General features: G+C 50.6%; 1 protein-coding gene across 1 annotated transcript in view; it reads left to right on the top strand.

Annotated features, from left to right (window-relative positions):
• Positions 1–7,632: 7,632 nt before the first annotated feature.
• Positions 7,633–23,421, top strand: part of CHD5 (chromodomain helicase DNA binding protein 5) — a 77,069-nt gene continuing 61,280 nt past the window's right edge. Inside the window, exon 1 of the mRNA XM_075018200.1 lies at positions 7,633–7,754. Coding sequence (XP_074874301.1) covers positions 7,638–7,754 — 117 coding nt within the window. The 5' untranslated portion in view covers positions 7,633–7,637. The remainder of the gene's footprint in view (positions 7,755–23,421) is intronic.

Below are 23,421 nucleotides of genomic sequence, written 5' to 3'. Positions count from 1 at the left end.
CTCATTTCCATGCAGCCTGAACCTTATTTATTGAACAGCAGTTGAAAGGCTTTTATTTTCTTGTTTTGTTTTTTTTAATTACCCCCTTCTTGCTTTACCTGGCACATGATACCCACCTGCTCTGCTCTGCTCACAGAAGTGCTGTGTCTGTTCCAGGCAGAAAGTAGCTGCTGCGATAGCAGGCTTTCTAGGGGATTCTAGTGGAAAGTTTTTACTGGGCTGTATCAGCTGTGTCCAAGGTAGAATTCAGCAGGGCCAGGTAAGATGTCAATGCAACAGAGTTCACACAGCATTTGTCATGAGCGGAGGGCAGGGAAATAATTGGATAAAGGCTTGTCTTAGCCAGAGAGGCTTAGTAATGGTAAGAGTTAAAGCTGAGCACAGAGAGATGGATTTCCTTCCATGTGGCACAAACATCGTAAGAACTGGTCCTGTTCTTGGCTAGAAGCTTTACTTGGCCTCAGTGGAATGTGTAAGTAGGGGCAAGCAGTGGCCCAGGCCCTCCTCAGTCAGAGGGGCACAAAACGCCTGTGGGCCTGGGCCAGGGCAGGAGATGGGAGCTTCTCTGGTCTTGGGACTGCAGATGGGGAACCAGCTCTACTGGCCCTGAGGCTGGGGAGGGAGGGAGAGCCAGTTCTGCTGATGGGGCTGTGGTGGGGAGGGGCAGTTCCTCTGGCCATGGGGCACTCACAGGGCCCCTTTGACAGTGGCCAAATATTTATTTCTGCACAACCCCCCCCCCCCCGTCCCCATCTGGTGTTCATGTCCTCATGCTCCATTTAACTCAGTATTAACATGCACTCATGTGGCTAGAAAGCTGCGTATGGTCTTCATTGGGAATTCCTAATACACAACACACTGCTGCAGAACTGCATTGTGCTAACTCTTTGTGAGGGTTGCCAGCAGCAACTCCTGATTTTGCGCTTTGTTTTGTTTTGGTTTGTTTGTTTGTTTTTAAGGAAATAGTTTCTTCATGAACTTAGAGTCCAGCAAATGCACAGCTGTCTGCTTTATATATGCAGATGCAGATGCAGATGTGGATGTGGATAGCTGCAGCTCATTTTTGTGGATACAGATGCGGCTACAAATTTTGTATCCGCACAGGACTCTGTACATAGTGGGTTATGTATGACAAACCAAAGCAACACCCACAAATGAAAAACTCCCATTACATTTGCTAGAGCAGCTACCTTAGTCACATTTATGCTAGCACAAATGGCTAAAAATCCAAATAAGCCAATGGAGTTGCACTTGCTTATGCCAACAGGTCCAAATTTACCATTCTGCAGGAAACATCACCAGGGCCACTTACCTCTCATTTGAATTTGGTCCAAACAATGCCTCTCATTTTCTTACATTGCTAAAATAAATGGACGCCTGAGCTAAAACTCTGAATGCTCCCATTTAGCAGAAAGCAATGGTAAAGGAGCGAGTCAGCTTGCCTGAAAAATAAGGGCTGATCATGCTAACTCTGACAAGCCTGAAAATCCAGCAACCCCAACAAACAGGCAGTAAGAAAAGTACCTGGTGCTAAAACTTTGGGGACTGTTATCCATGTGGGAGTGAGTCTCCACAGCTCCATCAAACATGTTTAATTTTAAGCATACAAGCAGGAGTGCAACACTCCTCTTTACAAGCTGTGCAGCCATTCATCTTCACTCTGCCTGTAATCTTCCAAAGCAGGAAGAATCCGTAATGTCTGGCAGATGGATGCCTCCCCGTCAGGGTCAAGAATGGTTCCATTCTTCTTCCTTCCCAGAAATGGCTCTGGAAGAGATTATTAAAAGCTGCCTGGTTTTTACTCCTAATGCACCTGACTGAAGTGCAATCAGAGAGCTGATCAGAGCCCACAGTAGCACCATGGAAATGAGGGAGGGTGATTTTGCATGTGCTGGAGGTAGAAGGGAGTGTGGTAGATTAACATGAACTACATAAAATGACTCGTGTCCCGCTGTTGCCTCTTAACAATGTTAGTGCATTTCAGATTCACCTGCAGAATCTATCACCTTTGCCGCCTCTATCATCGTAATTTTTCACTTCAGTTACCAATAATCTCATCAGGCAGAATTATGTTTGCTGGTTGTTTTTGGTATGGGTGATTAAAATTTTGCAAATGTCTGTTTTCTGGACACATTACAAAACGCACCCTTTTTGTGGCAATTAACTCTGCTTTTAAGTCATGGAAAACAGGAAGGGAGAATGAATACAAAGCTTCTAGGGGAGAGAATGCCAAGTTGCTTCTTGTTCTCTGAGATTCTCCATCTTGAAATACACTAGGCATCACATCTAGGTTAGTGCCATTTGAGTTAATATTGACTTGACCTCAGTGCTCGAACCACCTGGTTCCTGCAAGGAGGTGTTTGGAAAGGGGAAGGAAGAGGTGTAGTTTTGTTCACTGGGAGAAGTGGGCTGTGAGGTGAGAGATCAGTTGGGGTCATGGGCAGGTTTAGCTGAGAGGTCACTGACAAATATTCTTCCTTGTTATCTTTTCTGCAGTGCCTTTTAATGGCAGTTTGAGCAAAATGCTGCGGATGTTGTTTTGGTCTCAGTGAGACGTGTACCCAGGTATTAGAAAGCATGAAGATGTTATCACAAGGGGGATGGAAATGAGCCTTCTTATAGGAGAACAAGAAGAAGTCCTGTGGCACCTTACAGACTAACAGAGATTTTGGAGCATAAGCTTTTGTGGGCAGAGACCCGCTTCAGCAGATGCATCTTTGCCCACGACAGCTTATGCTCCAACATATCTGTTAGTCTGCAAGGTGCCCCAGGACTTCCTGTTGTTCTCAAAGATACAGACTGATACGGCTACCTCTGTGATACTGGTTATAGGAGAGTAATCATCGCCACTTCATAACACAGCACACACCCACACAGCTGGGCCTGGCACCTTGGGCCATTCTTCCCAAGGCTTGCCCTTGGGTTCTTTCAAAGCAGCAGCAGGTCCAAGGAAGTCAGCAGCCTTTCTCTGGCCTGTTTCTCAGCAATGCTGGATTGCTCAGTTGGACGTGTGGGCTCTTGTCCCTTCCACACAGGTGTTGGGGAGTTTCTTTCTAGTTCCTAGGGGCTGGATGAGGGAAGGATTTCAGTGTCTAGGGCTGCTGACGCAGCAATGGTCATGAGCATGAATTTTACTGAAAACCATTAAATGGAAAGAGTTTGGTTGGCCCCTGCAAAGAAAATTGAATCCTCTTTTCTCTGTCAGTCATGGGCTCGATGATGTTCCTCTTCATTAATAAAAATGGAACCCATTTATGCAGCTGCTGTAGGGTTGTTGGAATGAAAACCCAGCACTGAGTGGCTGACTCTCAGCTCCGGTGTGTGTGTAGGAGCTGGGGGAGGAGTGAGGGTTGTCACTTTTAGGGAAGCTTTGGCATAGGGAAAAGCTCAAAGTGCCTGTGGGTCCAGGAGTCACACTGCACCTGGGGCTCTCACAAAGCATCAGAGCAGTTTAATGTTTCTCTCCGTTCAGTTAAAAGAGCTGCATTTCTAACTTGTGGAGATTCCTGGCTACCCTCTGAGACACCTGTAAATTCCAAGGCAGGAAGGGACTATTGTGATCACCTAGTTAGTCTGACCATCTGCAGCACAGGCCAGAGAACTTGCCGCAGTAATCCCTAGAGCAGAGCTGTCAGACAAACCTCCTACCCTGGTGTAAAAATGGCATGTAATGGAAACCCCCTCCCCTCCACCTTAGGGCACTTCTTCCAGGGCTTCATTGCCCGCACTGTTTAAAATGTGCAGCCTATTTCCAGGCCGAATTTGTCTCACTTCAGTGTCAACCGTTGGATCATGGAGTGCTTCTCCCTGCTTGTCTGAAGAGCCCATTGTCAAAGATTTGTTCTCCATACAGACACCTTTCCATGCCTGCATCTGCAGCTGGCTGGCTGATGTTCTGCCCAGGCCTCTGGCTGGGGCTGCCACTTTGAGAGAGAGGCTGAGCTGGGCCAGTTTGGCTCCAATGCTGCAGCTGCCAACAAGTGACTGCGGTTGTAGTAGACGCCTCTGCATCTCTTGGACTAGTGAGAGTCCCCCGGTCCATGTTGTCTCTTCCCATTCTTTTCAGTTAAAATATCCTAGCAAAAGCATGGCCAAGCTGTGTGGGAGGCAGAGCTCAGAGGGACATCAGCACAGGAGGGGAAATGCACGCAAACCAGAGATTGCCGGGGTAAAGTCTTAGGGAGACTGTGTGTGTGAGAGATGCTCGAATGTTGAAACGCATGAATTCTGGGCTTATTACTAGAGAGAGTTTAGAGCCACTGAAGAGCAGGGAGACAGGGCACGGAAGGCGTTTTCCTTTCAACTGCCACAGCAGCTCTCAGCTTCTGTGCTCTGGTTCACGGTGGACAGGCCTTTGCTCATAAGTCTGGGTTTAAGCTTAAGAACCAAATGCTTTTCATCACATGCAGTGGAATCTGACTTGCGATTCCTCCGTGTGCTCAGCAGTTACTGGGTGATCTGCCTTTTTGTTGAGCAGTACCTTGGGGTCAGTGCTTTCATCTCTCTGAGCCATGGCTGCTGTGTGCCTCAACAGGAGTGGGGCGTGGAAGGGCTGGCTTACACGCAAACTTGGTGTGCACTGGACTCAGTCTCCTGGCTGGATTTAATGAAAGTGAGTGACCACCTTTAGCTCTGCTCCTGTGCCCCCCCAGTAGCTCTCACATCTCCTCAGTGCATTGCTACCCCCCTTGTGTTATGGCCAATGCCTTCTGCAGTGGCTGGTGGGTCCAGTCACCATTTTCTTGCAGAGGGAGGGGCAGCTGGCAGAAGCCCCAGGAAGAGGTTCTGTCAGGGCAGGTCTTGAGGGTGGGGTTACTCCCCTCTGGTTTCAGAGGCAGCCCCTGGTTCCACCCCAGGGCCAGTCCAGGTTGTACGTGTGCCAGACAAGGCCTCGCTTTGTCTTCCGAAGCCATCCCACCTGGCTGGCTTTGTCAGGCGCTGGCTAGAGTAACCCTCACGTGGGCTGCGGGCCGGCCCGGAGATGACTTGCAGAGAATAATGTCTCCAGCCTCAGCTACCAGCCGGCGGGCAGAGGCCCACGCGCTGCGCTCCGCGGCTCCCGGCTTCCCTTCCGCCTGGTGGCCTTGCCCAGGGGCTCGTTCGGCCACCGCGGCCTGGGGGCGCCCCTCTGGCGCGGCGAGCGGGGCACGGCTGGCTCTGGTCAGTGCTGGGTGGCAGCTGCCGGGGCTTGGCCGTCGGTTCGCTTGCTGGAGGGGGGCCGGGCCGGGCGGTGCTGCGCGCTGTGCTCCGTGGGGGCGGCCGAGGGCGGGGGCTGCTGCGGCGCGTGCAGGCAGCGCGGCGGCTCCCGGGGGAGGGGCCCGTCTGGGGAAGGGGCGGGGCCGGGCCGGGCCGGCGGCGATGAGCTGCAGCCGGGCAGCTTCGCGTCTGCTCGGGCGGCCGCTCCCCTCTCGGTTCCTGACTCCGCCGTTCAGGAGGCTCGCGGCTTCCTCCCGCCCGCCCCGCCCGGTGCGCTGCAGCGCGGCCCCCTGGCTCCCAGCCCGGCCGGGCGACGCGCCCTTACGGCTGCTGCGGGGCGCCTCGGCCCCGCTCTCCCGGCCGGCAGCGCCCCCGCCTGGCGCCCCGCGGGAACCCCCGAGCCGAGCGGCTGCTGGCCTGGCCTGGCGCGGCGGTGCGGCGCGGTGCCCGCCGGGGTCGCTGAGCAGGCGCCGGGCGGGGCTGGTGCGGGAGCAGCGCCGCTGCACCGCGGGGACGGGCCATCGAGCGCGCTCCAGCTCTGCGCCGGAGCTGCCCAACGTGGCGTCCGCGAGCCCGGCCCCGCTGTGCGCCCTGCAGGCTCCTTCCAGGGCCGGAGCCACAACGCCGCCGCCCGCCAGCTCGCCGCTGAAAGCCGGGCCACGGGCACCCGCGGGCCGGGTCCGGGTCCGGGCGGCTTGTGCCTCGCAATACGTCTTGCAGGATCGGGCCCTTTGTATGACCTCGGTCATGGAGTCCAGCCCAATGCCCAACGCAGGATCAACCCCAGCTCTGGGTGGTCCCAGCCAGGATCTTGTCAATCAGGGACTTAAAACCCTCTGGGGATGGAGATTCCCCCACCTCTCTAGGCAACGCACTCCAATGCTTCACCACCCGCCTGGGGAAGTAGTTTTTCTTAATATCCAACCTACTCCTCTCCCTCTTCAACTTCAGACCATTACTCCTTGTTCTGCCATCTGACACCACTGAGAACAGTTTCTCACCCTCCTCTTTCGAGCTCCCCTTCAGGAAGTTGAAGACTGTTATCAAATCACCCCTCGGTCTTCTCTTCTGCAAAATAAATAAGACCAAATCCCTCATCCTGACCTCATAGGTCTTGTGTTCCAGCCCCTTAATCATTTTGTTGCTGCTTAGCCAGTCAGTCCCCAGCCTGTAACAGTGCTTGGGATTCTTCTGTCCCAAGTGCAGGACTCTGCACTTCTCCTTGTTGAACTGCGTCAGATTTCTTTTGGCCCAGTCCTCCAACTTGTATAGGCTGCTCTGGACCCTATCCCCACCCTCTGAAATATCTACTTGTCCCACTAGCTTAGTGTCATCTGCAAATTTGCAGAGGGTGCAATCCATCCCCTCATCCAGGTCATTAATAAAGATGTTGAATAGTACTGGCCCTAGAACTGATCCTTGGGGCACTCCACTTGAAACCAACCGCCAACCAGACATCAAGCCGTTGACCACTCATGGGCCCATCCATCTAGCCAGTTTTCTATCCATCTTACAGTCCCTATGTCCAGTCCTTACTTCCTTAACTTACAGGCAAGAATGTTGTGGGACACTGGATCAAAAGCTTTGCTAAAGTCAAGATACATTGCAGTTTATATGTATGTATGTCCAGTTACTTAATCCCGATTTAAATATCAGCCTCTGGTGGTGCTGCTGGTTCTGCTGGCCTGCTACCTGCACTGACACCGTGCTGTTACCTATTTCCCAACCGGACACTTGGCAGCTTTGCATCTCCAGCATTTAAAGACACCAGCCATTTGCAGAGCCCATTGAGTAGCTTTTTGCCTTCGTCTGAGTGGTTGCTCCTTATGGCCCATTACGAGGCTCTGTGGCACCAAGTTTCACGAACTGATGTCTGGTGGGAGGAGTGTGCAGCAAGGGTGGGGGAGGTAGGTCAGCAGAAGTGAAGTGGCTGCTTTCATACAGATTGGATGCATGATACGAAGGATTATTGGGCTAGGGACTAAGAACTGAGAAGAGAGACGCTGGGGAAACAGCCTGGGGATTAGTGTTTTTACCCTGTCCTCCAGTTTGGTGCCTGCAGTGCCTTCCTCCTGAGTTTGCACACCAGTTCTGTGAGCACAGCCAGCCAGTTGGGGCAGGAGATGGACACAACTGGTCCCAGCTGGACACAAGGGTGACACTTGGACTGACTGAGGCTTGTCTTTCAAGGATCTTCTTGAAACATGAGCAGCTCGTTTAGTGCTGGTATGATAGGCCATTAATGCTAGTATAAGGTGGGAGGGCCATGTTAGCAGCTGGATGGAAGTGAGACAATATGCAGAACCTTGAGTGAAGCCACATGTCCAGGTATTTCTGATGCAGCTGCCTGGGCAATGCTCTCCTGGGGGACTCAAAACATCTCCCTTACTTTGTGCATCTTTAACCCTCCCTTTGTGTCGTCTCCAGAAGACGAGGATGGAATGCTGGAAGGGCTGGAGGAATTTTATCCGGAGGAGCCGATGACTGCCCAGAAGAAAAAGAAATCCAAAAAGCTGAAAGAAAACAAGACTTTGAAAGTCAAGAGAAGGAAGAAAGAGGTAGGGTCTCCCTTTCTCGAGTGAGGCGGCCAGGCAGCTGCTGGGCTCTGCATACGAGGTTTTGGGCTTGACGTAATGCTGCTGCCCTCCCTTGGGGATCCGTGGGAGGTCAGGGATGGAAACAGGATAGATCAGAGCTGAGTATTGAGGGAAGCCAGTTTGTTGTGTCGGACGAGTAGCCACGTTAGTTTGTATCTTTAAAAACAACATGAAGTCCTGTGGCACCTTATTGACTTAACAGATATTTTGGAGCATAAGCTTTCGTGGGCAAAGACCCCCTTCGACAAAAGCTTATGCTCCAAAATATCTGTTAGTCTATAAGATGCCACAGAACTTCTCGTAGTTTGATGTGTGACATTGGGGCCTGTTTCTCAGACTGGGGTGAGGCCGTATTTGAGACTGCAGATTGGGGGTCACTCCCCTGGGTGCTGGGAGAGGCTGAGTGATGGAGTGAACCCGGGGCTGTGAGCAAGGAATCCAGATCCCGGCTCCAGTTGCGACTCACTCTGGCTTTCACTTCTTCCCCTGTGGCTCCCCTGTTGACATGAGAATGGGCCTTGCCCCCTTCCAGTCGTCTGTGCTGGTGAATGAGGCAGTGTCTGGAGTGGGCGTGGGAATGTAGAGGGCTGAGGGTTTGTTGGCGGGTGATGCTCGGAGACGTGCGTGAGGCTGGCACTCTGTGATTATAAGGCTGCTTGAGTCTCCTTGAGTGGATTAAACACTTGGACTTACATGCCCAAGGCTGACAACTGAGATCACAGGGGTGTCATCCTCCACTGGGGCTCCCCTAGTGCGGCATGGCTCCGTGTGGGGAAGGGCTCCTCCTCACAGAGTTACCCTGAATGCTCCTTGCTCGCTGCCATGGGGCTGAGCTTTGGAGATGCACAGAGGCTGGCTGTGCAACCCCTCCTTTGCTCACTAGCTTCTGCAATGAAGATTCTGGGTTCAGTCTGTGGCCTGTATTCCCAAGCTCTGCATGGGTTTAGTCTGTCTAAGTGGATGGGGTGATGTATCCGTCCAGCCCGTTGACCAACGGGATAAACAGCACAATAGGGGTTACTGGGGAGGAAAGGGTCAGCATGGGGACAGCTGGGAGACTGTTCTGAAAACAGCCATACGAAGGGTTAAATCTGACCAGGCTCTTTCGGATGGACCCCTCCTTTGCAAGATCAGTCGCTGGCCAAGGGGTTGGCTTTGGCATGGTACTAGCCCGGTCCCATTGCAGTGCCCAGATGTGGTCGCCTGGAGTGATTCCGGGGGCAGAGCTGCGGGGAGGGCGATTGCTTGGTGCTGCGGTAGTAACGGCGTCATTCAGCAGCGGGGGGAAGGTGGGAGTTGTTTTTTGCAATGCTGGACCTGTATCTCCTCATGTGGCTGCCTGGCTGAGCCAGGCCCTGATGTGGCCTTGGCAGAGCTGCGAGGGGTTGGGCGGAGGGAGCGGCACGGCTTGTCGAGGGTTGTGCCGAGTGCTCTGGAGGCAGGGTGGGGGCTGAGGGCAGGAGCCAAGGTTGCAATCGCACGGTGTGCAGAGATTGTGTCAGAGGCTGTTGATTTAGAACCTCCTCCTTGGCTGCATGTTGTGCTCCTGTCGCTGGGAGGGCGAGATTCCCCAGTGCACACCGGCCCTCTCCCGCGCTGGAGATCCACAACAGCTTGTGAACCTGGGTGGACGGGCCAGTTCCACTGCGTTCTGGCTACTTGGTGTTGCCGGAGCAGTGCTGAGCATTCACAATGCGCTGGCCTCAAAGCCCTGTGAGCGGATCTGAGGGGTCACCTTCCAGCCTCCTGCTTGCTGCTTGTCCCTCCACATGCTTTCTTGTAAGGGCTTTCGGAAGCTCCCTCTTCCCTGCCAGGTCGCAGGGATCATAGCTTATGTCGTTGCTGTTCTCAATCCCCAGCCCTGTGTTTGGAATTCAAGGAGCAGCAAATTAGTTGGCTTTTAATTAGCTCCCCCTGGTGTGGTTAGTTAAAGTCTGGTTGGGAAGGTAAATCCTGCTGCAGAAGGAGGCACTGCTGGAGATGGGTGCTGATGTGGGGCTTCGCTAATCTAGTTCCTCCGGTTGTTAAGGTTTCCTTGCATCCTGAAGGTTTTCCTTTGGAGGGAGGATGGCAAAGAGCAAGAACAGGACAAGCCACTGCTAGTTACTGAGGCTGCGCACAGAGGAAGGGGTGAGATTTCCCTTCCCAGCTGACCCCTGGCAGGATGGTTATGTTTTAACGCTTACCTACTGCATTCCTACCCCTTGGTGTTGTGCCATGACTGCAAATTCTGGCATCAGATACGACATTTTGTTACGTGATTGTGAGACAATGAAAGACAGGGCATTAAATCACTGCTCTAAAACTTGCCTATTTCTAGTCCCCAGTGTTTTGAAAATCTGATTATTTTAATATGTTCTTTTTAATGCTGGAAATATGTGTGATAGAAGTTATTGCTAGGTCTTAATCTTGGGGTTGTGTGTGATAGGCAGTGAATAATCTCTCTCTTCACAGTCTGACTCCTGTATCCCACACGTTACATATCAGATACCAAGCTGGCAATTAGGCCTTTTAAATGCAGTGAATTGTGTGTGTGGAGTGTCTCCAGGCAGCTCACTCAGAGGCGGTTAAAGACAGCAGAACCAATAGGAAATGGAGCTTTTGCCAAACAGGCTTTTGCATTCATGAGTTTGGGATTTCTAGTAGCCCAGCTAAACACACATTAGACAATAGTTACACCTGGGGATTATCAGAGGCCCCATCAGATTGCGTGCCGCAGTACAGTGTACTGCTATGGATAATCATCTAATATATGTATTATGATAATCTCCTTATCTGGTTATTACATCCCTCCTGCCAGGGCCGCACACACCGCAATGCAGCACCTTATTTACAGTTTGTCCCTGGTGGCAGACAGTAAATCTGCCTGGCACATTCAGTACCAATAACATTGTATAGGGACTGTGTCCCTCAGGGCTGAAATGCAAAGCGGCAGGTTGGGAATGTGACCTACCTGTGCTGTCATCTAGTGAAGAGAGCCTGGGTGTGAGGTTTCTGCGGAGACCAGCTGTCGAATGTCAGGCTGCTCTCTCACAGGCGGGGTGGGAGGTGCAGGTTTCTTGGGACTTGACGTTTGGAAGGATTTGTTTTCTTACGAAGCCAGATTCTCTGTGAATTATTGTTCCCTGCCCCTGCTTCTCCTAGGGCCCTGCCCTGCTGCATCTCTCCTGGCTCAGCTGGGTGTGCTGCTGCTCAGACCTTGCAGATGAAAGTCCAGACCTGGATGGGAGCTGGGCTCTCACCATGCTGTGGCATGGCTGATGGGGTGGCGTGCCCTGGTGTTTACCTGTGCCAGGTCGTGTTTTCTGAACACAACCACTGAGCTGTCAAATACCCCACTCTCCTTTTAACCTGCTGCAGGTATCGGTGAGTGCTGGCAGCATGTGGGTGCAGTGGCAGGCCAGCAAGGGAAGAGTTGCGTATCTCTGATCAACCTTCCTGTTGGAGTGTTGCTTTGGTTCGTCCCAGCTATATTGTAAGATGGACCCAAGCAGCCTGGGTCAGTGGGTGTCCTAGTGTCCAGTGTGACACATGGAGAGTGATTAGGGCAAGCAGGGAACATGAGCGGACAGCAGGAGGGGAAGGCAGATGGTGAACGCTTTGGCTGGCATGCAGGGTGCGTGGCTGGCACATGGCACACAGGGAGCAGGGTGCGTAGGGTGCGGCGCTGGCACTCAGGGAGCATGGCTGGCACATGGCACATGGAGGGTGCACAGGGTGAGGGGCTGGCACGCAGGGAGCATGGCTGGCACATGGCACACGGAGGGTGCGCAGGGTGAGGGGCTGGCACGCAGGGAGCGTGGCACACAGGGTGTGCAGGGTGCGCAGGGTGAGGGGCTGGCATGGAGGGTGTGTGGCTAGCACATGGCACGCAGGGAGCAGGGTGCGTAGGGTGCGGCGCTGGCACTCGGAGCATGGCTGGCACATGGCACACGGAGGGTGCACAGGGTGAGGGGCTGGCACGCAGGGAGCATGGCTGGCACATGGCACACGGAGGGTGCGCAGGGTGAGGGGCTGGCACGCAGGGAGCGTGGCACACGGTGTGCAGGGTGCACAGGGTGAGGGGCTGACATGCAGGGCACATGGCTGGCACATGGCACGCAGGGAGCAGGGTGCGTAGGGTGCACAGGGTGAGGCGCTGGCACGCAGGGAGCGTGGCTGGCACATGGCACACAGAGGGTACGCAGGGAGCGTGGCACACAGGGTGCGCAGGGTGAGGGGCTGACATGCAGGGCACATGGCTGGCACATGGTGCGTAGGGTGCACAGGGTGAGGCGCTGGCACGCAGGGAGCGTGGCTGGCACATGGCACACAGAGGGTACGCAGGGAGCGTGGCACACAGGGTGTGCAGGGTGCGCAGGGTGAGGGGCTGACATGCAGGGCACATGGCTGGCACATGGTGCGTAGGGTGCACAGGGTGAGGCGCTGGCACGCAGGGAGCGTGGCTGGCACATGGCACACAGAGGGTACGCAGGGAGCGTGGCACACAGGGTGTGCAGAGTGCGCAGGGTGAGGGGCTGACATGCAGGGCACATGGCGAGCAGGGTGCATAGGGTGCACAGGGTGAGGCGCTGGCACGCAGGGAGCGTGGCTGGCACATGGCACACAGAGGGTACGCAGGGAGCGTGGCACACAGGGTGTGCAGGGTGCGCAGGGTGAGGGGCTGACATGCAGGGCACATGGCTGGCACATGGTGCGTAGGGTGCACAGGGTGAGGTGCTGGCACGCAGGGAGCGTGGCTGGCACATGGCACACAGAGGGTACGCAGGGAGCGTGGCACACAGGGTGTGCAGAGTGCGCAGGGTGAGGGGCTGACATGCAGGGCACATGGCGAGCAGGGTGCATAGGGTGCACAGGGTGAGGCGCTGGCACGCAGGGAGCGTGGCTGGCACATGGCACACGGAGGGTGCGCAGGGTGAGGGGCTGACATGCAGGGCACGTGGCTGGCACATGGCACGCAGGGAGCGTGTCGCACAGGGTGAGGGACTGGCTCCTGGTGTGCAGAATGCAGTGAACTTGACCTGGCCCTGCTCCCCCTTTAGTGCAGACTGAACGGCTCCTGCCTTTGAGCTGGCCGGGCTGGCGATCAGGATCCTAGGAGGGGCTCTGGATTGCTACACCGAGTGCCTGATTATGGCACTTTCCTCTCCAGGGAGATGGGCTCTGGACTCCATTGTGCCCCAGGGTGTTGCAGCCTCGGCAGGGGGTGAGGATGGGATGATGGTGTCGAGCTGTGCCTCTGCTGACAGCTGGGCGGGAAGGAGATCACTGAGGGAGAGGAGGATGGGCAGACCCAGCTCTGAGTAGTGCTCTCTGTCCTGGCTGCGTCACTGTTTACTACAAAAGCACCAGAGTGGCTGTTCTCCGTCCCTCAGAGATGCAGATAACCACAGAGCCAGCTGTTGATGTTCACAGTGCCGGCTGCCGGCGTGCCAAGTACGAGCCACCCCTCTGGCATGGGTACGTCTCCACTCCCCTGTGCCCAGGTGCAGCCGTTTCCCATTTACTGCTTGCCCCTGCAGTGTGACTGTTGTTCTTCATCTCCAGCCCAGGCTGGCTGGTGGCGGTCTCCTGACACACTCAGGATAACCCTGCAAGGTCAGTAGTGTCCTGGAAGATCACGCACAGCCTCGTGCGGCTCTCAGTTCCTTGTTCATTAGTGACAATAAGGCATGTTGGAGCCCGGCTTTGTGCCAAGGCCCACTGGTGTCTGAGTGGAGATGGGGCCTCCATTCTGGAAGGTCTCAGAGGGAGCTGTTGCCTCTCAAACGCAGGGACTTTAGTTTGGGTGGTGAGCCATGGGCTGTGCAGCTGATGGACTGAGGGACGCTGAGCTGCACTGCCCACATGCTTGGACCATGTCTTCCGACTCCTCACCTTTTGCAGGTTATTTGTTCTGTACTTCTCATATTCATTCTGAGCTGATCTGAGTGTTTGTTTGATTAGGTTTGAATTGAAACACCGTGTGCTGATTGGCTGAGCTGTAGGCAGAGGGAGGAGCTATCAGGGAGGCCGAGCACTTAAACCCTGCTAGTAAGCGACCAGGGAGCTTTGCGACCGGGTGCTCGCGAACAGGGTGCGTGCTAACAGGAGGGAGTTTTGAGAGGGGAGTTTAGAGGGAGCCAGCGACTTCTATTGCCCTTAAACTAAATCCTTTATAACAACCTCTATCTGAAACATTTAATTAACCCTCATATATAATTAGAGTAGGAAATGGAGGCAGAAGCCCAGCAGCAGAATGGGGGCTATCCTGTTTATTGTGTCGAGTGCAGTATGTATGACTACCTACCCTGTGGGCGGGTGGCATATGTGTGCGCTCGATGCAAGGAGCTCCTGGCCCTCAGAGACCGAGTGCGTGCTTTGGAGGCCAGGGTGGCTGAACTGGAGGAGCTAAGGAAGGCAGAGGTGTTTGTTGATGAGACTTTCCGGGACATAGTAGGGCTGTCCCACCTCCAATCTGACAGTCCTGATGCTGTTACGGAGGATGAAAGGCTCAGGGAAGGAGAGCAGTCAATGGGAGCAGAGGGAAACCATCCCATAGTTGGGACCCTCCTTCCAGAGGGTGATGATGTATCCTCTCGTGCCGAGGATACTTCTCCGGGGGAGGGAGCGCCAGCTGTTAGGAAGAAGCAGGTTTTAGTAGTGGGGGATTCGATCATTAGAAATATAGATAGTTGGGTTTGTGATGACCGGGAGAACCGTATGGTGACTTGCCTGCCTGGTGCGAAGGTTGCGGATCTCTCGAGGCATCTAGACAGACTTATGGGCAGTGCTGGGGAGGAGCCGGTCGTCGTGGTACATGTTGGTACCAATGACATAGGGAAGGGTAGAAGAGATGTTCTGGAGGCCAAATTTAGGTTACTAGGAAAGGGACTGAAATCCAGAACATCTTTGGTGGCATTCTCTGAAATGCTTCCAGTTCCACGCGCAGGGCCAGATAGACAGGCAGAACTTCAGAGTCTCAATGCGTGGATGAGACGATGGTGTAGGGAAGAGGGGTTTAGATTTATTAGGAACTGGGGACACTTTTGGGGTAGGGGGAGCCTATACAGGAATGATGGGCTCCACCTAAATCAAGGTGGATCCAGACTGCTGGCATTAAACATTAAAAAGGTCGTAGAGCAGTTTTTAAACTAAGAGGTGGGGGAAAGCCGATTGGTGCGGGGGAGCACCTGGATCGGACGGAGACTTCTCTTACACGAGGCTCCATAGATAGGGATTCCCTAGAAGTTAGTCAGATAGGGAACGTGGGAAATAATATATGGGCAAGATCAGATGTGAAACAATCGCATATAAAAAAATCCAACGCGTCTGTGAAAGGCGGACATATAAATAGTGGTAGTTTTCTAACATGCTTTTACACTAATGCTAGGAGTCTGTCTAATAAGATGGGTGAACTGGAGTACCTCATATCAAAAGAGGAAGTTGACATAATAGGCATCTCAGAAACATGGTGGAATGAGGACAATCAGTGGGACACTATCATACCGGGATATAAATTATATCGGAAAGACAGAACAGGTCGTGCGGGTGGCGGAGTGGTACTATATGTGAAGGATAATATAGAATCAAATGAAGTAAAAATCATAAAGGAATCAAAATGTTCCATAGAATCATTATGGATAACAATTCATTCCTCTAATATGAATATGGCATTAGGAATATATTACCGACCACCTAACCAGGACAGTGATAGTGATGCTGAAATGATATGGGAGATTAGAGAGGCTATCAAAATAAAAAACACAGTAATAATAGGAGATTTCAATTATCCCCGTATTGATTGGGTGCATGTCACCTCAGGACGGGATTCAGAGATTAAATTTCTTGATGCCTTAAATGACTGCTTCTTGGAGCAGCTAGTACAGGAACCCACAAGGGGAGAGTCGATTCTCGATCTAGTCTTGACTGGAACGCAGGATCTGGTCCAAGAGGTAACTGTTACTGGACCGCTTGGAAATAGTGACCACAATATAATAACTTTTAATATTCCTGTGTTGGGAAGAACACCGCAGCGGTCAAACACCCCGGCATTTAATTTCAAAAAGGGGAATTACACTAAAATGAGGCAGCTAGTTAAACAGAAACTAAAAGGTAGAGTAATTAAACTAAAATCCCTGGAAGCTGCATGGAAACTGTTTAAAGACACCATACTAGAGGCCCAACTTAAATGTATACCCCAAATAAAAAAACACAGTAAGAGACCTAACAAAGAACCACCATGGCTAAACAGCCATGTTAAAAAGGCAGTGAGAAAGAAAAGGGCAGCTTTTAAAAAGTGGAAGTCAAATCCTAGTGAGGAAAATAGAAAGGAACATAAACACTCCCAAATTAAGTGTCATAATGTAGTAAGAAAAGCCAAAAAAGATTTTGAGGAACAGCTAGCCAAAAATTCAAAAAACGATAGTAAAATGTTTTTTAAATACATTAGAAACAGGAAGCCCGCTAAAAAAGCAGTGGGGCCCTTGGATGATAAAGATATAAAAGGAGCGATCAAGGAAGACAGTGCCATTGCGGAGCGATTAAATGATTTCTTTGCTTCAGTCTTCACGGCTGAGGATGTTACAGAGGTTCCTAAATCTGAGCCAGCCTTTTTAGGTGACAAATCTGAGGAACTCACTCAGATTGAAGTGACATTAGAGGAGGTTTTGGAATTAATTGATAAGCTGAATAGTAACAAGTCTCCAGGACCAGACGGCATTCACCCAAGGGTTCTGAAAGAACTCAAATGTGAAATTGCGGAGTTATTAACAGTGGTTTGTAACCTATCCTTTAAATCCACTTTGGTACCAAATGACTGGAAGACGGCCAATATAACACCAATATTTAAAAAAGGCTCTAGAGGAGATCCTGGCAATTATAGACCGATAAGTTTAACATCAGTACCAGGCAAATTAGTAGAAACACTAGTAAAGAGTAAAATTGCAAGGCACATAGAAGAGCACGAATTGTTGGGCAAAAGTCAGCATGGTTTCTGCAGAGGGAAGTCGTGTCTAACTAATCTATTAGAATTCTTTGAAGGGGTTAATAAACATGCGGACAAGGGGCACCCAGTGGACATAATATACCTAGATTTCCAGAAAGCCTTTGACACGGTCCCACACCAAAGGCTTTTATGTAAATTAGGTGGTCATGGGATAGGAGGAAAGGTCCTTTCATGGATCGGGAATTGGTTAAAAGACAGAAAACAAAGGGTGGGAATAAATGGTAAATTTTCACAATGGAGGAGGGTAACTAGTGGTGTTCCCCAGGGGTCAGTCCTGGGACCGATCCTGTTCAACTTGTTCATCAATGATCTAGAAAATGAGGTAAGCAGTGAGGTGGCAAAGTTTGCAGATGACACCAAGTTGTTCAGGACAGTCAAAAGCAAAAGGGATTGTGAAGAACTACAAAAAGATCTCAGCAAACTGAGTGATTGGGCATCAAAATGGCACATGAAATTTAATGTGGATAAGTGTAAGGTAATGCATGTTGGAAAAAATAACCCAAATTACACGTACTACATGATGGGGTCAAATTTAGCTACGACAGATCAGGAAAGGGATCTTGGAGTTATAGTGGATAGTTCTCTGAAGACATCCACGCAGTGTGCAGCGGCAGTTAGTAAGGCAAATAGGATGTTAGGAATTATTAAAAAAGGGATCGATAATAAGACAAAAGATATCATACTTCCCCTATATAAAACTATGGTACGCCCACATCTAGAGTACTGCGTGCAGATGTGGTCTCCTCACCTCAAAAAAGATATATTGGCATTAGAAAAGGTTCAGAAAAGGGCGACTAAGATGATTAGGGGCTTGGAAAGGGTCCCATATGGGGAGAGGCTAGAGAGACTGGGACTTTTCAGTCTGAAAAAGAGGCGATTGAGGGGCGATATGATAGAGGTATATAAAATCATGAATGGTGTGGAGAAAGTGAATATAGAAAAATTATTTACTTTTTCCCATAATACAAGAACTAGGGGACACCAAATGAAATTGATGGGTAGTAGGTTCAAAACTAATAAAAGGAAATTTTTCTTCACACAGCGCACAGTCAACCTGTGGAACTCCTTGCCCGAGGAGGCTGTGAAGGCCAGGACTCTATTAGGGTTTAAAAAAGAGCTTGATAAATTTTTGCAGGTTAGGTCCATAAATGGCTATTAGCCAGGGATAAAGTATGGTGCCCTAGCCTTCAGTACAAGGGCAGGAGATGGATGGCAGGAGATAAATCACTTGATCATTGTCTTCTGTTCTCCTTCTCTGGGGCACCTGGCATTGGCCACCGTCGGCAGATGGGATGCTGGGCTCGATGGACCTTTGGTCTGACCGAGTATGGCCGTTCTTATGTTCTTATTCATCCCCTTGTGTCTACGCCCGTTAGCGCGCTCCCGTTTGATAAAGCATGCTGGAATCTGCGAACAACAGATTAGAAGCTGTTGCATTAGTGTATTCCAGCTGCTTAGAAGAGGGCTGCTGCAGGCCTAACTTCTCTAGTCCTGCACCCGCAGGACATGACTGGTCCCAGCCCCAGGAATTTATCCCCCTGGGTTGGCAATGCCATCCCCTCTGCTCCCCATGGTCAGTCTGACTCCTGGCCCCCAGACCTGCCAGGTTCCCCTGCTCTGGCCCCCGGGGCTCCATGCTTGGTCAACACTCTGGTCGCAGCTTGCTAGTTTATCCTCATGAGCAGGGGGCTGGAATCATTCTTAGAGTGGGGCTGCTCAGAGCCCTTGAACCAAAACTGTAAGCCCTGTCTGTAATGGGAACCGCTTCAAGCCAGGAGGTGCTGCGGCCCCCTCCCCAGTTCCAACACCTGTGCCCATGAGTGCTCCTGCCCTGGAACACCCCAGGTGTTGCTGGACTGGGGAAGTGCAGATTTTAGAGGCTCCAGCTGCAGTAATGTACGAAGAGATCCATTATGCAGTGTCAGGAATGCTTGTGGCCCCTAGGGTTTGAACTGCAGCCATTGTGAGGCGCCAGCCTGCACTCGGGGTCGGACAGGTAGAGCCCCTTGCTCATGCTGAACTCCGCTGGTTTTATTTGGACTCTGCTGGGGGGGCGGGGAGGGATGTCTGCTTGTGCGGCTCTGACGGCAGGACTGGGTTGAGGTGAGCAAGTTTTCCGGCATCTGACATTTGCTTAGGGAAACGCCTTCCTTGTTCATCTCACGCCCACAGTTTTCACAGTGCGAGAGGGGCTGGGCTGTGTCCAACTCGGAAATGCTTAGCCAGCAGGGAGGAGGCTCTTGCTGCAGCAGTGTGGCTTAGCTGTGGCATGGAGTGACCACCTCCAGGCAAGTCATGACCTCGTCTGAGACTGGCCTTTCTGCTGAGCTTGGCGGTGTGTGTGCGCGTGCGCGTGCGCGTGTGTGAATTCACACTAATTGCGGTCACATTTCTCAGGATGTGTTTCCTGACCAACTACAGATGACGTTGACTTCCACACTCGTTATCCAGAGGTTACGTTTGTCACAGAAGAGATTTTAGATGGTTCCTGACCTGAGTTGTATTTGAACCAAGATTCAGATCTGAGTTGAAAAGCTCCATGTTGAGTTAATTTTACTAGAAATTGTGTTATCCGAGTGCTCCATTCAGGAGGCAGAGGGCAGGGATGACCAGGGATCTCAACCAACTTGGGATTTTCTAACAGGCCCATTAGAATGCAGATTTGTCATGGGGACGTGTTGTCTTTACAGGGTGTTTCTTGTTGTCTAATGTTCGGCGGATCTGAAATGCAGGTGAGTTCCTGGAAGCGAATGGAGATTAAACTAGTGAAATGTGTGCAGCTGGATGTCAGTCCCCTCTTGTGAAGGAAGGCCGGCCTGCATCCAGTAGGCAAGCTCAGTATAGTGACTAATTTCCCAGCCTGTTCATTGCCAGACTTAGTGTAAACGAGTCTGCTCACTTCCAGTCACCCAGCCCGCACTACCAGAGGCGATTGTCTAGACTAGGTAGCACATTAAAATACTTTTGCAAGTGAGTGGAGCCTAATAGTCTGTTTATTTATAGAACATGGATCCAGTCCTGCCTTTTATTATCCAGCTGGCTTTGGGTAGAAATCACAGTCCAGCAAAGACATATTTTTGTGGTCATAATAGTGCTCTTTCTTTCCTTTTCATAGACACAACATAAAGTTCAGCTTAAGTCATCAGCCTGCAAGGTCTTTTCCCTCTTAAGCAGAGCAGAGACCTTTCTAATGTAGTGTCTTTGCAAAAAATCATCTACAACATTTTCTCCTAAACTATTTTATTTTAATAGCGTCCCGCCTGAGACACTTTAGAGGAGGCACCTCACAGTGTTGCATGTATATTATCTGATTGACTACCTGGGGCGAAAAAGGAAGAGAAGAGGAAGTCTGATGAATGTCTGTTGCATTCAGATTTGATTAGCTCCTTGTGTTGACCGTATTAGTTCAATTTGACTCTGGCTGTCCTAAGGCTTGATTGAAAGCCCTGTAAAACTGATGGAAGGACTACCATTGACTTCATGTTATTGAGTCACATTCTGGATGGGCATCAGACACACACATGTGACAGTGAATGATAAGGAAGTCCAGAGTTGATGCTGCTGCTGCTTTTTATTGGTAGCTGCTTTAGAATTGTCCATTCCCCTGTAAATAGGTAGGCAATAGCAATTAACTGTGAAAGTGTACTAGTGAGTATGTGAATGGAATGCATCCTTCTGCACTTGGCTGGGATTTTAAAACCACTTCAACTGTTAAAGCTTTTATTTCAGATAACACAAAACATTTTTGACTCCAGATTTTAGGAGGAGCATTGATAATCTTCGTTTGCACGCGTTAATGTGCAGAATGCCTTACTGTGTATCTGCTATGTTGTGACTTGCTAGCGTATATTTGCCAGCAATACTTAATCATGAGCCAATGGCAGAATTGAGGCAGCAAGTCCTGAGAGCTATTTACATAAAATAACCAGCCTGCAGTTTGAACCTGACCATATGTAGATGAAGGTCCTTGTCAGACAGGGAGGCAGAGAGGGAGAGAAGGGATTGCAACCTGTACTGCAGCCGTTACTATGGTAACCAATTATTCAGTGCTAAATTATAACTGTTTATAACACTGGTAAAGAGAGAGACTCATTTTGGTTTAAAAATGCTTGAAGGGCCAGAAATCAGTAATGGCTGCTGGACAAGGATGCTGCCGTCGCGTTAGAACATTTGTTGTGTGTATTACAATATGAGAACACATCTGCTGGCAATGCTAGACTGGCTGAGAGTGCCCCAGTATGGAGGACCAGAGAGACACAAACTGGGACGGTGAACAGTTCCAGCGGGCAGGCTGGTACCGTGTTCAGGCAAGTGAGGATTTGTCCTTCAAACAATAGCACAAATAGAAAATTAAAATGTGACCTAGTCCAAAATAAGCCACCTTGAAAAACATCTGCAGACAGACTGGGGTTGGGTGTTTTTTGTTTTTGGTTTTTGGTTTTTTTTTTTGGGAACATCAAAAAACAGTGGTTGGCGGTTCAGTCAGATGTAAACATCTAATGGTGAATTGGTAGAAACAACATTAAACCAACTGTATTTATCTGATGCAGGCTCTCAGGCCAACTGAGAACTTAATTGTAACCTCTGTCTGTAGTATTTGTCAGGCCCTTGTTTTGGTGAGCCTCCCTGCCTTGTTTTCTTTCATTTATTTATGGTCTCCAACTTTGTATTCACTGATCTATTTCCGTTTGCCACTGTTTTGGCTGATGCATCCTCAGACTGGCTTTCCACGGTCATACCTCCAACATTGCTCCTGCAACTGTAGAGTCCGAAAATTGACCTGAATGCCCTTGTGGATTGGTTGCAAGGGAAAATTGAACAAATAATTGTGAGCGGTCCTCAGAGTTTGTTACAAAGAATAAATGTCTGGCTTCAGACAGAAAAAGAAGGTGTCTCACTTTGCGCGGCGCCCCCAAAGTCTTTCCTTTAACATAGGGGTTCTCAACCTTTTTCTTTCTGTGACCCTCCAACCATCTATAAACATTCCACAGCCCACTTGTACCACAGCAACCCCAGTTTAAACAGAATTTCAATGCACTGCAGAGCTGCTCGCAGGGGCAGCTGGATGTGGCAGACCCCACTTGCACACAGAAGGCACTACTGAGTGGAGGGAGAGGGAGCTAGCGGGCGCCTGACAGCTGCAGATGCAAGCATGCCCTGAAAGGAGTAGGGTGGTGTACAGGAAACTGCAAGCCTGGGACCAAGCAGCCTCTGGATCCCTGAGCTCAGGGGAGTGGAGGGGCGTGCATGTCTGGGCCAGGAGGCGCTCCTGTGGTTGGGCTCTGGGGAGGAGGGTGTTCAGGCATGTTGTCTGGGGAGGGTTCTTGCAGGTGGGATCTGAGGGGGGAAGGGTTTGTGTCTGTCTGGCTCCCTGGCTGGGTTCTGGAGTTTCAACCAATTTCCCTGGTGCTGACATTGTGCTTACTACCCTCTAATTGTCAGGGCCACCTCTGGCGCCTTTTCCAAACAATTAAGGTTAAGTTAGCTGCCTGCCAGTCAGCCGACAAGGTGGCTGACTTGAGTGGTGAGTTGCCTACCACAGGGATTGTGCAGTTTCACATGTGAGTTACACCAGGACTCTTGGGTGATTTGCCTCTGACTCTGGTGACTTGTTACTGTTTAATTTCTCAGTTTGTCCCAACACCCCCTCAGTTGTCACCTCAGCATGGGGCAGTGCCTCAGACTCTCCCTCTGAAAAGAATGGTTCAGACGTGAAAATCACCCTCACATCCTCTACAGAGAAGACAGATGCAAAGAATTCGTTTGGCTTCTCCGCAACAGCCTTGTCTTTCTTGACTCCTTTAGCACCTCAATCTTGCAGTGTCCGTCACTGATTTTTTTTTGTCTGTTTTCCTGCTTCTGATATACTTAGAATTTTTTTTTGCTGATAGCTTTTGTGTCTTCTATTAGTTGCTCTTCAAATTTCCTTTTGCCCTGCCTAATTATTCTTCTACTCTTGACTTGCCAGAGTATATTGCTCCTTTCTGTTTTCCTCTGTAGGATTTGACTTCCAGTATTTAAAGGGTGTCTTTTCGTCTCCAGCTGCCTCTTTTTGCTATTTTATTTTGCCATAGTGGCATTTTTGGCCATCTTATTGTTTTTCATTTGGGTTATACATTCATTTTGAGCCCCTTTTATCTTTTGTTAAAACAGTTTCCATGAAGTTTGCAGGCATTTCTCTCCTGTGACTGTTCTTTTAATTTCCATTTAGCTATCCTTCTTATTTTTATGTAGTTCCCCACTTTGTGAAGTGTAATGCTGTGGTGGTGGGTTTCACTGGTAATGTCCTGGAAAGATGTTAAATTTAATTAAATTGTTGCCAAGTGGTTCACCTATGTTCACCTGTAGGACTAGAGCCTGTGCTTCACTTAGCACTAAATAAAAAATTGCCTCTCCCTTTCTGGGGCCCAGGATTAGCTGTTCCAAGATGCAGTCATCAATAGTGTCAAGACGTTTTCTTTCTGGGTTGCATGCTGAGGTGACATATTTCTAGTCTATATGGGGATCGTTGAAATCCCCCCCGCTATTATTGGGCTCTGTGTTTGTGACCTCCCAAGCATGGATTCATTTAATATTTGTACTATATTTGCCTCTTTGTTTACTTGCACATATAGTGCCACCTCCCCCACAGCACGACCTGTT

Source organism: Carettochelys insculpta, chromosome 23 (genome assembly GCF_033958435.1).
Source record: "Carettochelys insculpta isolate YL-2023 chromosome 23, ASM3395843v1, whole genome shotgun sequence".
Lineage (NCBI taxonomy): Eukaryota > Metazoa > Chordata > Testudines > Carettochelyidae > Carettochelys > Carettochelys insculpta.
This window is presented reverse-complemented; position numbering and strand designations above follow the sequence as displayed.